The sequence below is a fragment of the Dreissena polymorpha genome, chromosome 6 (genome assembly GCF_020536995.1).
Source record: "Dreissena polymorpha isolate Duluth1 chromosome 6, UMN_Dpol_1.0, whole genome shotgun sequence".
Classification (NCBI taxonomy): Eukaryota; Metazoa; Mollusca; class Bivalvia; order Myida; family Dreissenidae; genus Dreissena; species Dreissena polymorpha.
Window position 1 is genome coordinate 60,421,910 of NC_068360.1, and position 12,954 is coordinate 60,434,863.

At 37.0% G+C, this 12,954-nt stretch overlaps 1 protein-coding gene across 5 annotated transcripts in view; it reads right to left on the reverse strand.

Moving 5' to 3' along the window:
* LOC127834236 (paired amphipathic helix protein Sin3a-like) overlaps nt 1-12,954 on the reverse strand; it is a 66,130-nt gene that overhangs the window by 48,010 nt on the left and 5,166 nt on the right. For all 5 annotated transcript variants that reach the window (XM_052359914.1, XM_052359916.1, XM_052359913.1 and 2 more), the window contains exons 4-7: nt 9,356-9,406; nt 2,814-2,920; nt 2,156-2,363; nt 1,497-1,676 (exon numbers count right to left, since the gene is read on the reverse strand). In XM_052359914.1, coding sequence (XP_052215874.1) covers nt 1,497-1,676; nt 2,156-2,363; nt 2,814-2,920; nt 9,356-9,406 — 546 coding nt within the window. The remainder of the gene's footprint in view (nt 1-1,496; nt 1,677-2,155; nt 2,364-2,813; nt 2,921-9,355; nt 9,407-12,954) is intronic.

Below are 12,954 nucleotides of genomic sequence, written 5' to 3' on the forward strand. Positions count from 1 at the left end.
AATAAAATAAATCAAGCCGTGCTGACGCAGACGTAAAATGGATATTAATGCCGTTATTGTACGTCCAGTTTATAAAAATAAATGCGTAAACCTTCATGAAAAAGGCGTATTTATCTGGAGCTCTGTTATTATTTATCGTAGTACACAGGTGTTAAAGTGATGTACAATGAAAGCAAACCATCTGGTCAAAACTGGATTATGAATGTCGGATTAAACATAAAATTAACAAGATGTGTTTGTGAAACACAATGTCCCCCTATTTGACGTTTGACCTTGAAGGATTACCTTGACCCTTCACCCTTCACCACTCAAAATGTGCAGCTCCATGAGATACAAATGCATTTCAAATATAAAATTGCTAGCTTCAATATTGCAGAAGTGACATTACATGAGCAATTTTGACCCATATATTTGACCTTGAAGGATGACCTTGACCTTTCACCACTCAAAATGTGCAGCTCCACGAGATACACATGCATGCCAAATATCAAGTTGCTATCTTCAATATTGTAAAAGTCTTCATAAAATAAGCGATTTGGGCCACATATATTTTACCTCTGACATTGAAGGATGACCTTGACCTTTCACCACTCAAAATGTGCAGCTCCATGAGATACACATGCATGCCAAATATCAAGTTGCTATCTTGAATATTGAAATACAGCAAAAGTGAACATTAAATGAGCGATTTTGACCCATATATTTGACCTTTGACCTTGGCGCAAACCAACAGACCAACCAACCAACCAACCAACCAACAGACAGGGCAAAAACAATATGTTCCCCACTACTATAGTGGGGGACATAAAAATAGGGTAAAATACTAGATTGAAACTGATTTTATCTCAGCGAATTCTCAATTTAAAACATGTTATTTGGGGATTATGCTCGTCAGATTTTTGGGAGCCATAGCTAATTCGCGATATATTGGAAAACGCGATATAATGGACTGTGATATATTGGAGTCAATTTTTAACTATAAATCAGTGATTTTTTTGATTTTTTTTCATTTTCTGAGGGAAAAAAAATCAGTTTTTGGGGGAAAAAAACTATACTTTTCATGTGGGGGACTTACTATGAATTCGGTGGCAGATTTGATAGATTGAGGGCCCTGGTCCATCAATGGCAAAGTAATGGCAGAGACAACAAATTTCAAGCAGTTTAAGAACAAATTTGACTATTTACCTATAAGTGTAACCTTGACCTTTGAGGTAGGAAGACAGGTCTTACATGACAAACATTGTTTAATGATATTTTACATATGTTCTAAGTTCTTAAATCCATCAATATATGGCAAAGTTATCAGTGAAACAGGTATGTTCTAAACGGACATCTGCACACAAATATTTATTTGCGGAGTACAAAACTCAGTCAAACTCTTGTAATTTCATTTAGATAGAGCAAGGTAAAGAACTGCATGTAAACCTTGCATGACATGAAAAGGAGGAAATCAATCCCCATGAGAAAAAATCACCACTGCGTAGCGTAAAACCTACCTTGATCTTGTTCACGTAATTAATGGCATGGTTGAACTCCACTGGTTGCTGGCCCGGTTGTGCATTTGGTTGACCCGCTGGGCTTTCCACAGCGGCAGGTCGAGGCTGTTGGTGGTAGGAGTGTTGGGAAGGCGGGTTGGTGTGACTGGGCGGGTTGGCCACGTGGCTCTGAATAGGTTTCTATTGGAAAGACAAAACAAAAAGAGACAAGATGATGATAATTTTTTTAACATGAGCATTTGTTCTTAAAGCCCTATGACCTGTTTTCTTGTATATTTTATTTTTAAAACGTAATTTTAAGACTATTCTTTTTCAAATTGAAATAAAGTGAGCAGACATTTTACTGTGAAAGTATTAGCCATTAAACACATTCAATCATCTAATGATTTTATACGATATTGGGGAAAGACCTTAAAGAAATGATGCAATGCATTTTGAAAGTGCAGCTGTAGTGGAAGAAAATGACAGTTTACAGGCAACTATTTCACTAAAAAAAAATATTTTTACAATCTTTCTTTTTGGTTAAACTCAATGAGTTTTGATGGCCTTTAGTCAGAAAGATGTTCTATCCACCTAAAATGATTTCCATTAAGTTAAATTTGTTAAGGTATTTCAGGCCTCCAACTTGGAAATTCTTTTAAATTCCTTCAAAAACTTACATGCTGTTGACAAGCAGCAGCAGCCTGGGCCATTTGATTCAGCGTGGATATGGACACGGTCTGTTGGCCGGGCTGATGAACATTGATCTCATTGGCCTGTACCTCAATCTTGTAGCCCGGTGGAAGGAACGTGTTGAAGCCAACAATAAGCTCTGGGTGGCCTTTGAACAGGTTTGACACACGGTTGATGACGCCAGGGGTGTCAATACTAGAAATGGGAGTACAATTTATTATGAGTTTTGACAAGCATTTGTTACTGTTCAACTGTTTATATGATCACCAATAATGCAGACATGAAAATAAAGCCAATAAGTCAATTACTACTAAAATTCATGATGGGTCCAAAGATTGTTTTTAGAAAAAAAATCAATACAAACAGAAATGGAGCATGAGCAACCATGAACATAACATCTGATTTTTTAGAGTTGAAATATATTTAAAAAAATATTTGTTGGGAGATTAAGAGTTCCCTCAACTTGCATTTGCTACCCTTTGACACAAAAAAATAATTTATGATTATTTTTTCTTGATAAAGCCTGGAATGTATTAAACATCATTTACAACAAAACTTGCTAGATGGTTTTACGGGTTCATGCATTTTCATCGCCAAAACCCGATAAGAAAATGCAAGATAAGTAAAAGACAGTGGAAGACTTACGTCTGCGATTTAAATTCCTTCATGATGTCCAAGAAATCATTGTAGACCTGGGGCTGATTACCAAACTGTAACTTCACCTGGTCTAGGTAGGACAGGGCATCCTCTACCTGTGTGAATACAACAGCAACAGGTTGAGGCGTATGAGCCTTGCTCTGGGAAAACAGGGTTTAATGCAAGTGCGCAAAGTAGCGTCCCAGATTAGCCTGTGCAGTCTCTAAAGGATAACAAGAGGGCCATGATGGCCCTGAATTGCTCACCTGACTCATTAAGATCAGATGAAAACTATGACCTCTATTGTCTACACAATGTTTTTCTATGATTTGACCTAGTGACCTAGTGCCTGACTCTAGGTGACCCAAATACAATCCCAATCCAGATTTCATCAAGATAAACATTCTGACCACAGTTCATAAATATTGGATGAAAACTGTGACCTCTATTGTCAACACAAGGTTTTTCTATTTATTTGACCTAGATTTTTACCCCAGATGACCCAAATACAATCCCACCCAGATTTCATCAAGAATTCAGACCAAATTTCATAAAGGTTGGATGAAAACTGTGATCTCTAATGTCTCCACAAGGTTTTTCTATTATTTGACCTAGTGACCTAGTTTTTGACCCCAGATGACCCAAATAAAATCCCAACCCAGATTTCATCAAGATAAACATTCTGACCAAATTTCATAAAGATTGGATGAAAACTGTGACCTCTATTGTCTACAGAAGGTTGTTCTATTATTTGACCTAGTGACCTTGTTTTTGACCCCAGATGACCCAAATACAATCCCAAACCGGATTTCATCAAGATAAACATTTTGACCAAATTTCATCAAGATTGGATGCAAACTGTGACCTCTACTGTCTACACAAACAAATTGTTGACGGACGGACGCACGGACACACGCAGGCACGCACAACGGACGCCGGACATCACACGATCACATAAGCTCACCGTGTCACTTCATGACAGGTGAACTAAAAATATGTGTCGGAGATAAACATGAACAGTTGTGGTTAAAATCCCATAGAAACAAGGGCTGTTTGTAAAACATGCATGCCCCCCTATATGGGCTATAAGTTGTAGTAGCAGCCATTGTGTGAATACGTTTTTTGTCACTGTGAATGGTGGTGGTGGTTGTGGTGGTGGTGGTGGTGTAGTAGTAGAAGTAGTAGTAGTTGTAGTAGTAGTAGTAGTAGTAGTAGTAGAAGTAGTAGTAGTAGTAGTAGTAGAAGTAGTAGTAGTAGTAGTAGTAGTAGTAGAAGTAGTAGTAGTAGTAGTAGTAGTAGTAGTAGTAGTAGTAGTAGTGGTAGAAGTAGTAGTAGTAGTGGTAAAAGTAGTAGTAGTAGTGGCAGTAGTAGTAGAAGTAGTAATAGTAGACGTGGTGGTGGTGGTAGTAGTACTAGTAGTAGTAGTACTAGTAGTAGTAGTAGAAGTAGTAGTAGTAGTAGTAGTAGTAGTAGTAGTAGTAGTAGTAGTAGTAGTAGTAGTAGTAGTGGTAGTAGTAACCTAGCACTGGCAGTAAATATGGGGCTCATTTACAAGTCAGATTTGGAATCTCTGCTGTAAAATGAGATTTTGAATGAATTAAAGGGAGGCAGATCTGTAATAAAACGAACATGCATAAACCGTAGTTGTTTCCCTTGTTTGAACCATGCTAAATCCTTACAAGTTTGGAAAGAATTGGATGAAAAATTTGGACTTTATTGCATAAACACCATTTTCTCAATTCAAGGGGAGTTAATTCTGTACTTCATGGACCAATAATGCTCATTTTTTGTAGGGTTCGTGTTCTCATTGATATAAAGACACTGTGCAAATTTGGAAAGGATCGGACAGAAAATGTGGAAGATTTTTGAAAGTTTTCACAAAATAGGCAAAAACGAATAAACATGCAAAGTTCAACGAGCTCCTGCGGCCATGTTTTTTGACGAATCAAATTTCTTTGAACAACTTTTTCAGGGGAGCCTTCAAAGGTCATCCCTGTGAAATTTTTTGTAAATCTGATGAGCGGTTTCTGACAAGAAGATTTTTTAAGGTTTTTACCATATATGGTCATGGCGGCCATCTTGGTTATGTGATTAAATTTTTTTTAACAATTCTTTTGTCCCATGACCTAGGGATGCTCCACATGAAATTTAGTTGAAATTGGCTCAATAGTTTAGTAGAAGAAGATGTTTACAAATTGTTTACAGACAGACAGACGGACGGACGCCGGACGGTGAGTGATCACAATAGCTTACCCCGAGCTATCGCTCAGGTGAGCTAAAAAGGGTCAACACTTTACGCTGGAATGAATTTTTTTGTTTAAAAAAAGCATCTTATTAACAAAAATGCAGTTAAGACAGCAAGTATCGTCACTGATAACCATGTGCTGCTAATCTGGGACGACATTCTATGCACATGTAATTGTATTGTATTACGCCCTGTTTACCCCAATCGTGGCCAAACTGCATCTTAAAACTGTAAACAAATGAAAGGGGCATCCTCTACCTGGGTGAATAGAACAGCATCAGGTTTATCCTAATTTTAACACGAGCCACTTCGTTAACATGACTGATGTCCCTGTACTACTTTGTCAGACGCAAGGCAACCATGCCCATGGCTAAGCTCATGGGCACATTACTCAGAAATATGTGGAAACTAACACATCAAATTGTGTCCTGCACATGTACACTACATTGAGACACATAATAAGTTTTTGAGAAATGAGAAAGTATTTCACTCAGAAGTTCAACAACAGAGAAACAATGTGTACAGAGTTCAACCCCCTGCGGGTAAAACACTCCATGGGGTAAAATAAACATTGCAGTATATCTGGTCACCAAACTGCTGCTTCAATTTGTAAAGGTAGGAACGTGCATTCTCTACTTCTGTGAATGAAAGAGTAATAGGTTTTCCTCATAAAAGAAATCAGTACTTATATTTCACGTATTATAGCAGTGTTCTGCCGTGGATGCGCCCTTGCCTCATTGGCGCAAAAATAAAAGATTTGTCCCCACCCGTTTCTGTATATGGGTCAGCCGGCGCACAGGACTTAGGAATAAAAACTAATCGATTCAACTTGTAAGTCGGTAAAGTAATCGAGTGAATGTGTAACTAGAACGAATTATTTCATTGGATGTGACGTCATTTTGCAGCCAATGGTTAATTGACTTTAATAACACTTTATTGCAATGGTAAGTTGAGATTTTAACAACCAATCAACTGATATCAAGGAAATTTTCACACCTATCAAAATTGCATAAGTGACCGGCCGACGAAAACCACATCCATTTTAGGTTTTTTCCTCAGGCAAATAAAATTAAAAAATATGACGATAATAATAACAACACCTGAACAGAGTCTTCCCAAGTCCCAACATCGTTTAGCAATGACAAAAAAGTCTGCCCCTAAACGTACATTCCAAGCAAATTGTCTTCGAAAATTGTCTTGGTCGCTGTTTGACAACAACAAAATAATGTGCAGTTTGTGCATAAAGCACAAAAAAGAAAACACCTTTACTATTGGTAATTCTTATTATGGAACAAGTACTTTGACACGCAATGCTTGGTCCAATGACCATAAATCTGTTCAAAGTTTTTTAAATATGTGACAATTGTTTGACAGTTTAAAAAAAGTTTTAAAAATGTTCAAGTTTGAATAAGAATGTTATAGCCTGTGGACTGGCTGTAAGAAGAAATCAAGCAAATTTAAGAGTGCAAGTAAAAGGTTATTAGATTCTGAAAATTTAATTCTGCTACAAATATATTTCTGTTTCCCCAGATTTTTTCTTTTTGTCCCCACTTTTTTAACCCTAAAGGGTCCCTGTCCCCAACAGTAAAGATTCATGGCATAACACTGTTATAGTTACCCCCAACTCAACTCTGGTATGTGACCCATGAGTATAGGAACACTGCTGTTCCCATTGTAACTTTATCAGCTGATCAATACATTGCTGCAGACAAACTAGAACTGTGTCTCAAAAACTGACATCTTGGGACACAGACAAAGCCACTACATGTATATATGCTACAATGGACAAACACTACAAAGGGCTGTTATTCAGCCCAAACGGACCAGGGGTCGTATTCCAGAAACATCTCAAGTCATTTCTTAAATATGTTCACTTAAGTTCAAAATTACAATGTTTTGTATTTCTTTACTAAATAAAGACATGCATGTTTTTTTTTTATTCCTCAAATAACATAATGATGTTATTTAACTTATTTTGATGTAATTTTTGATGCCTAACTATTGCAGTATGAAATGAAACATTCCCAATTTAAGGAAACAAATAAAATTTACTTCAGATGCTTCTGAAATACAACCCCAGAGCCATAAGTACTTTTTTAATTATCAAATATTAATTTATGTAATGAAGCAGTAAATTGTTCAGCAACTTTGGCCAAGTTCTAAGAGGAATTGAAAACTAAACAGTTTGGGTCACCAATATGAATGGGCCAGTGGAAGTGACATCTCGCCTGGACGATGATCGCTCCGCCCACTTAGTCACGTGGCTAAGAGGTAAGAAACCTATCACCAAAGTGGCTTCTCTGCCTATAGACTACCGGTATTCCGGGTAAATTTTATGGGCTTTTTTTTACCCCCTATAACACTGGTAAAAGGTTTGTGTGACTGTCATTTACTTATTATGCAAATGCAAAAATATTAGTTTAGAATGAACATTAGCTATGTTTAATGGGTATTTCGGTACTTTAAACAAGATCCCAAAGTTGAATGCTTGTGCTATTACCCAAATCTAACCTGTTACTACGTGTAATAGTAGTATTAGTAATAAATTAACACCTCTACACTGGTATTTGCCCACGTTATGTACGAAATACTAACAAAACATTTTTTCCACATGTATTCGACACGTATAGCGCTTTATAACTGGGATTTCTATTAAGTTTTACTCGCTTCCTGACACCAAGCGGGTCTGATATCCCCCATGTTATCACGTATAAAAGTGATATCAATAATATTAAACATTGCTTATGGGACACTTATCAAACATTGTAATTAAAAGTGCAGAACATCAAAATGGTGGCATTTTGTCTATACATTTTTATTAATAAATAGTAACATAAAATAGTTTTCACTTATTTCTGACATAAACAGCGATTTATAACAGTGATTTTGTTAAGTTATGCATATACACGTGATTATATTCATACTAAATATTGCTTATATGACATTTTCAGTTTCTGAAATAAATTAATTTTCTATTAGTAGTGCTGCAACAATATGCCAAAAACCGTATTGCAATATATTGTCGGTTCAAAAACCCGTATTGCAATATATCGCAATATATTGCTAACTTGTACCAAAATTATAATTGCCAATTACCCGATAATCCCGTATATTCCAGTTTTAAAGCAAATTTTGGTAAATATTTACTATAAATGTGCTCAAGAATAACAAAAAACACAAACATTCCCAAATTTTCTTAAGTATCAAATACATTTTGGCATTTGTAACTATTTAAAGATGTGATGAAATAACGTTTAACCGGGGCGTTTTTTTCACTGAACACGCGTAATTCACCTGACGTGATGTTCCCGTTTTTATACAACACAAAATACACACATACTTTCCATGCGACGTTCTTCATGTCTGTAAAATTTGTGCGCGCTTTTTATTGAGACAAAGGTTAGAGCACTATTTATTTGACGCTAGAATTTTTTATTGTCGCATTAGCATTAAAATTTGAAAACGTATTTCCGAAATTCGGATTACTGATATAATAATGCTCAATTCAGAATCGAACGAAACATTTACAGCTGTGCGCAATTAATTCAATGATAATCTGTTCTAAAGCATCGAACGAATGCTCCGATGCAACAACGCTACACTGTATAACACACTTTTCAGAATGCTATTTTTACGAAAAAAATTATTTACACTGCTTTGTTTTGTTTACCTTGTTATCATTATTTCGGATGGTTTTTCTGGACGACATGTGAATGAATTTTTGTAAAATTTTCGTACTGGTATGATGAAAATCGTATCGCAATACAATATGCAGATTGCGTATTGCGATATATACCGATATACCGGTATAATGTTGCAGCACTACTATTAGAGGAATTCTGGTAATTCTACACATTGAAGCTGCCACTCGCTCTTGTCAAGACCACAATTCCTCATTGGCAATGGTATAAATTAAATTCCTTTAACTTATCTTTCTGGATACCAACTGTCCAAGTTACATAAACCTTATTTACACCATTTCACTATATTTCTTTTCCTAATATTTTTCAGACAAAATAAACGAATAAATGAGAACTAGGAATTCAGCTTGTCAAGAAAATGGCGGACAGGTTGTTAGCAACCGGCGCGCCTGATTTATCGATCGCTGATTGGTCAATCTGCATCAATATTTAGATAAGAATCTGATTGACAGTTGGGGAGATGTCAATTTCTCCTAGTCTAGAAATCATTGTATTTCATTTATTTATCAGAATGACATGAACATAGTTTCAAAGTTAACAAGGCTCAAAATCTGATGGCTCTTCATGTTTCTTCAAAGAAGTAAAATAAAGAATAATAAACTCACTTTTAGCCTCTGGAACTGTTGCTGTTGACCTTGAACTTGCGCTGTGTGCACCTACAAAATAAAACAAGTGATTAAGCCTTTGAAAGTATACAAGCTTAAGCCTTTAACTTTAAGGCTTCTGAAAAACAAGTAAATAAAAATGGAAAAACTTACATAAAACTTCAACCTATTAAACAAGAGTTATGAAGTTTGCATAACGTGGCGGAGATGTTGATAGAAAAAATACAAGGACGGTTTCCAACAAACTTGCTAATACATGTACAGTGATTTTTTGCCAAAAATTACAGCCAATTTTCAGCTGCTTTCCAATCGCAAAAATCAACGTCATTTCCCCAAATGCAGACCAAAATTTCCAAAAAAAAAAGCCCAAATTACCCCCCCCCCACAAATCACAAATTTTTTTTTTTTAAGAAAGACGTTTCTTATGACTTATGATTTCTTAACTCTAGACCTCAACTTTTTATTTATACATCATACAAAATATATAATATACATATTTTTTATTTTTGCAATTTTTAGCTGAAATAGGGGAAAAAAGTATACTTTTTTCAAGGGGGAAGCTGCCGATATTCGGCAGTAAAAAGTGCAAAACACGGGCCCTGTTCCCAAATTTGCCACTTTTATCAATTAAAACAATCCCAATTTGACCAGACTCTTTTTCCCAAAATGGCTAGAAAACCCCCTGAACATGCACTTAAAAAACAATTTTCATTCTGTTACTTATAATCATATTTATAATGCTTAATTTTTCGGCGTAAGCTGCATAAGCCAGCTTTTCACCCTGACTTGACCTTTGTAAGTGTCCAATAAAATTCAAATAAAATTTCCCGCGGCTAGGTACGAATGAATACACTTCATTTATTCCATTGGCTGATTTGAGTATACCACCAGAACATTGGAAACATATCCGCGTCTTTGTACCACTGTTTTACTGTATGAAACAATTTTATCTCTAATGAAAAGGCTTAATAGATAGAACAGTTTTACACTCAATTCTCGACATCAATACAGTTTGTGCGTACACCTTTTATTTTCAGAGTATTACCAGCGCAAAAGCGTTTATACTTAAAAGGCTATGTTCTCATATTTAGTACTTACTTCCATATTCCTGTCAACATGTTAACATGTAAAAGTATAAAGAGCAGTGGAAGCGAGGCCTCACTTTAAAGAATTGCATTTCAACCCGCGAGGTTTCGGGTCAAGTCGCGGACATTCAGAGTTTATATAAGGTCATCACCGGAGTTCGCGGTCAGTAAAATAATCGTTATATAATAAAGACGCTATCCGTGAACTAGGTTACCTGGAATTTTCTTTAGACCAGAAATATGTTAAAAGAAGATATTCAGCAATATAATTATGGTATGTCAATAATAGATTCTTAATGTGTTTTCAACAATACAATGATAAATATTATTATCCCCACGCTTTTTGAAAAAAAGGTGGGGATATTGTGGTTATCTCCGCCGTCCGTCCGTCCTGGCCACTATCTCCTCCTACACTAAAAGCACTAGAACCTTGAAACTTACACACATGGTAGCTATGAGCATATGTGCGACCCTGCACTATTTGGAATTTTGATCTGACCCCTGGGTCAAAAGTTATAGCGGTTGGGGTGGGGCCGCGTCAGAAATTATCACTCATTTTTTTAGGTTATTTTACATTTACTTCTTTATTTCTACACCGATTCACTTCAAATTGATACTGGACCTCTCTTATGACAATACGGTCAATCTCAACCATGCATGGCCCCATTCCCAACCCTGGGGCGCCCCGCCCACATAGGCCACACCCACCAAAAATTTCCATTTACTATATTTTTTTCATTTCTACACGGATTCACTTCAAATTGATACTGAACTTTTGTTATGACATTAGGGTCAATCTCAACTATGCATGGCCCCAATCCCAACCCTGGGGCGCCCGCCCACATAGGCCACACCCACCAAAAAATTCCATTTACTTTAACTTTTTTATTTCTACACGGATTCACTTCAAAATGATACTGAACTTCCCTTATGACATTAGGGTCAATCTCAACTATGCATGGCCCCATAACCAACCCTGGGGCCCCGCCCACATAGACCACACCCACCCAAAATTGCCTTTACTATAATTTCTTCATTTCTACACCGATTCACTTCAAATTGATATTGAACTTCTCTTATGACAATACAGTCAATCTCAACTATGCATGGCCCCATTACCAACCCTGGGGCGCCCCGCCCACATAGACCACACCCACCCAAAATTGCCTTTTACTATAATTTCTTCATTTCTACACCGATTCACTTCAAATTGATACTGAACCTCTCTTATGACAATACGGTCAATCTCAACTATGCATGGCCCCATTACCAACCCTGGGGCCCCGCCCACATAGACCACACCCGCCCAAAATTGCCTTTAACTATAATTTCTTCATTTCTACACCGATTCACTTCAAATTGATACTGAACTTCTCTTATGACAATACGGTCAATCTCAACTATGCATGGCACAATTACCAACCCTGGGGCGCCCTGCCCACATATGTCACACCCACCCAAAATTGCCTTTTACTATAACTTCTTCATTTCTACACCAATTCACTTCTAATTGATGATGAACTTCTCTTATGACAATACGGTCAATCTCAGCTATGCATGGCCCCATTACCAACCCTGGGGCACACCTAGGTCAAACATTCGGCGTGGGGATACGCGTCGGCCTCTGCCGCGCCATTTCTAGTTTTTAATAAATTTAACAATAATTATTCCACCATATTGCCTAATGTACTAAAGTGATATTATGAGCATGTAACAGTTTATAGGTGTCTATCGCAACCGTTGATTATTTTTGATGTTTCTACTTCATATACACTTATAGTAATTAATGCAGCATCAACATACTAAAACAATATACCAGAAAGAGAAAAATAATGCATTTGAATATTAACCGTACTTTCGTTTGACAACTGATCATGCGTTTACGAGTTGAACCTAATTATCCCCACGCTTTTTGAAAAAAAAGTGGGGATATTGTGGTGATCTCCGCCATCCGTCCGTCTGTCTGTCCGTCCGTCCTGGCCACTATCTCCTCCTACACTAAAAGCACTAGAACCTTGAAATTTACACACATGGTAGCTATGAGCATATGTGCGACCCTGCACTATTTGGAATTTTGATCTGACCCCTGGGTCAAAAGTTATAGGGGTTGGGGTGGGGCCGCGTCAGAAATTATCACTCATTTTTTTAGGTTATTTTACATTTACTTCTTTATTTCTACACCGATTCACTTCAAATTGATACTGGACCTCACCTATGACAATACGGTCAATCTCAACCATGCATGGCCCCATTCCCAACCCTGGGGCGCCCCGCCCACATAGGCCACACCCACCAAAAATTTCCATTTACTATAATTTTTTCATTTCTACACGGATTCACTTCAAATTCATACTGAACTTTTGTTATGACATTAGGGTCAATCTCAACTATGCATGGCCCCAATCCCAACCCTGGGGCGCCCGCCCACATTGGCCACACCCACCCAAAATTGCCTTTACTATAATTTCTTCATTTCTACACCGATTCACTTCAAATTGATATTGAACTTCTCTT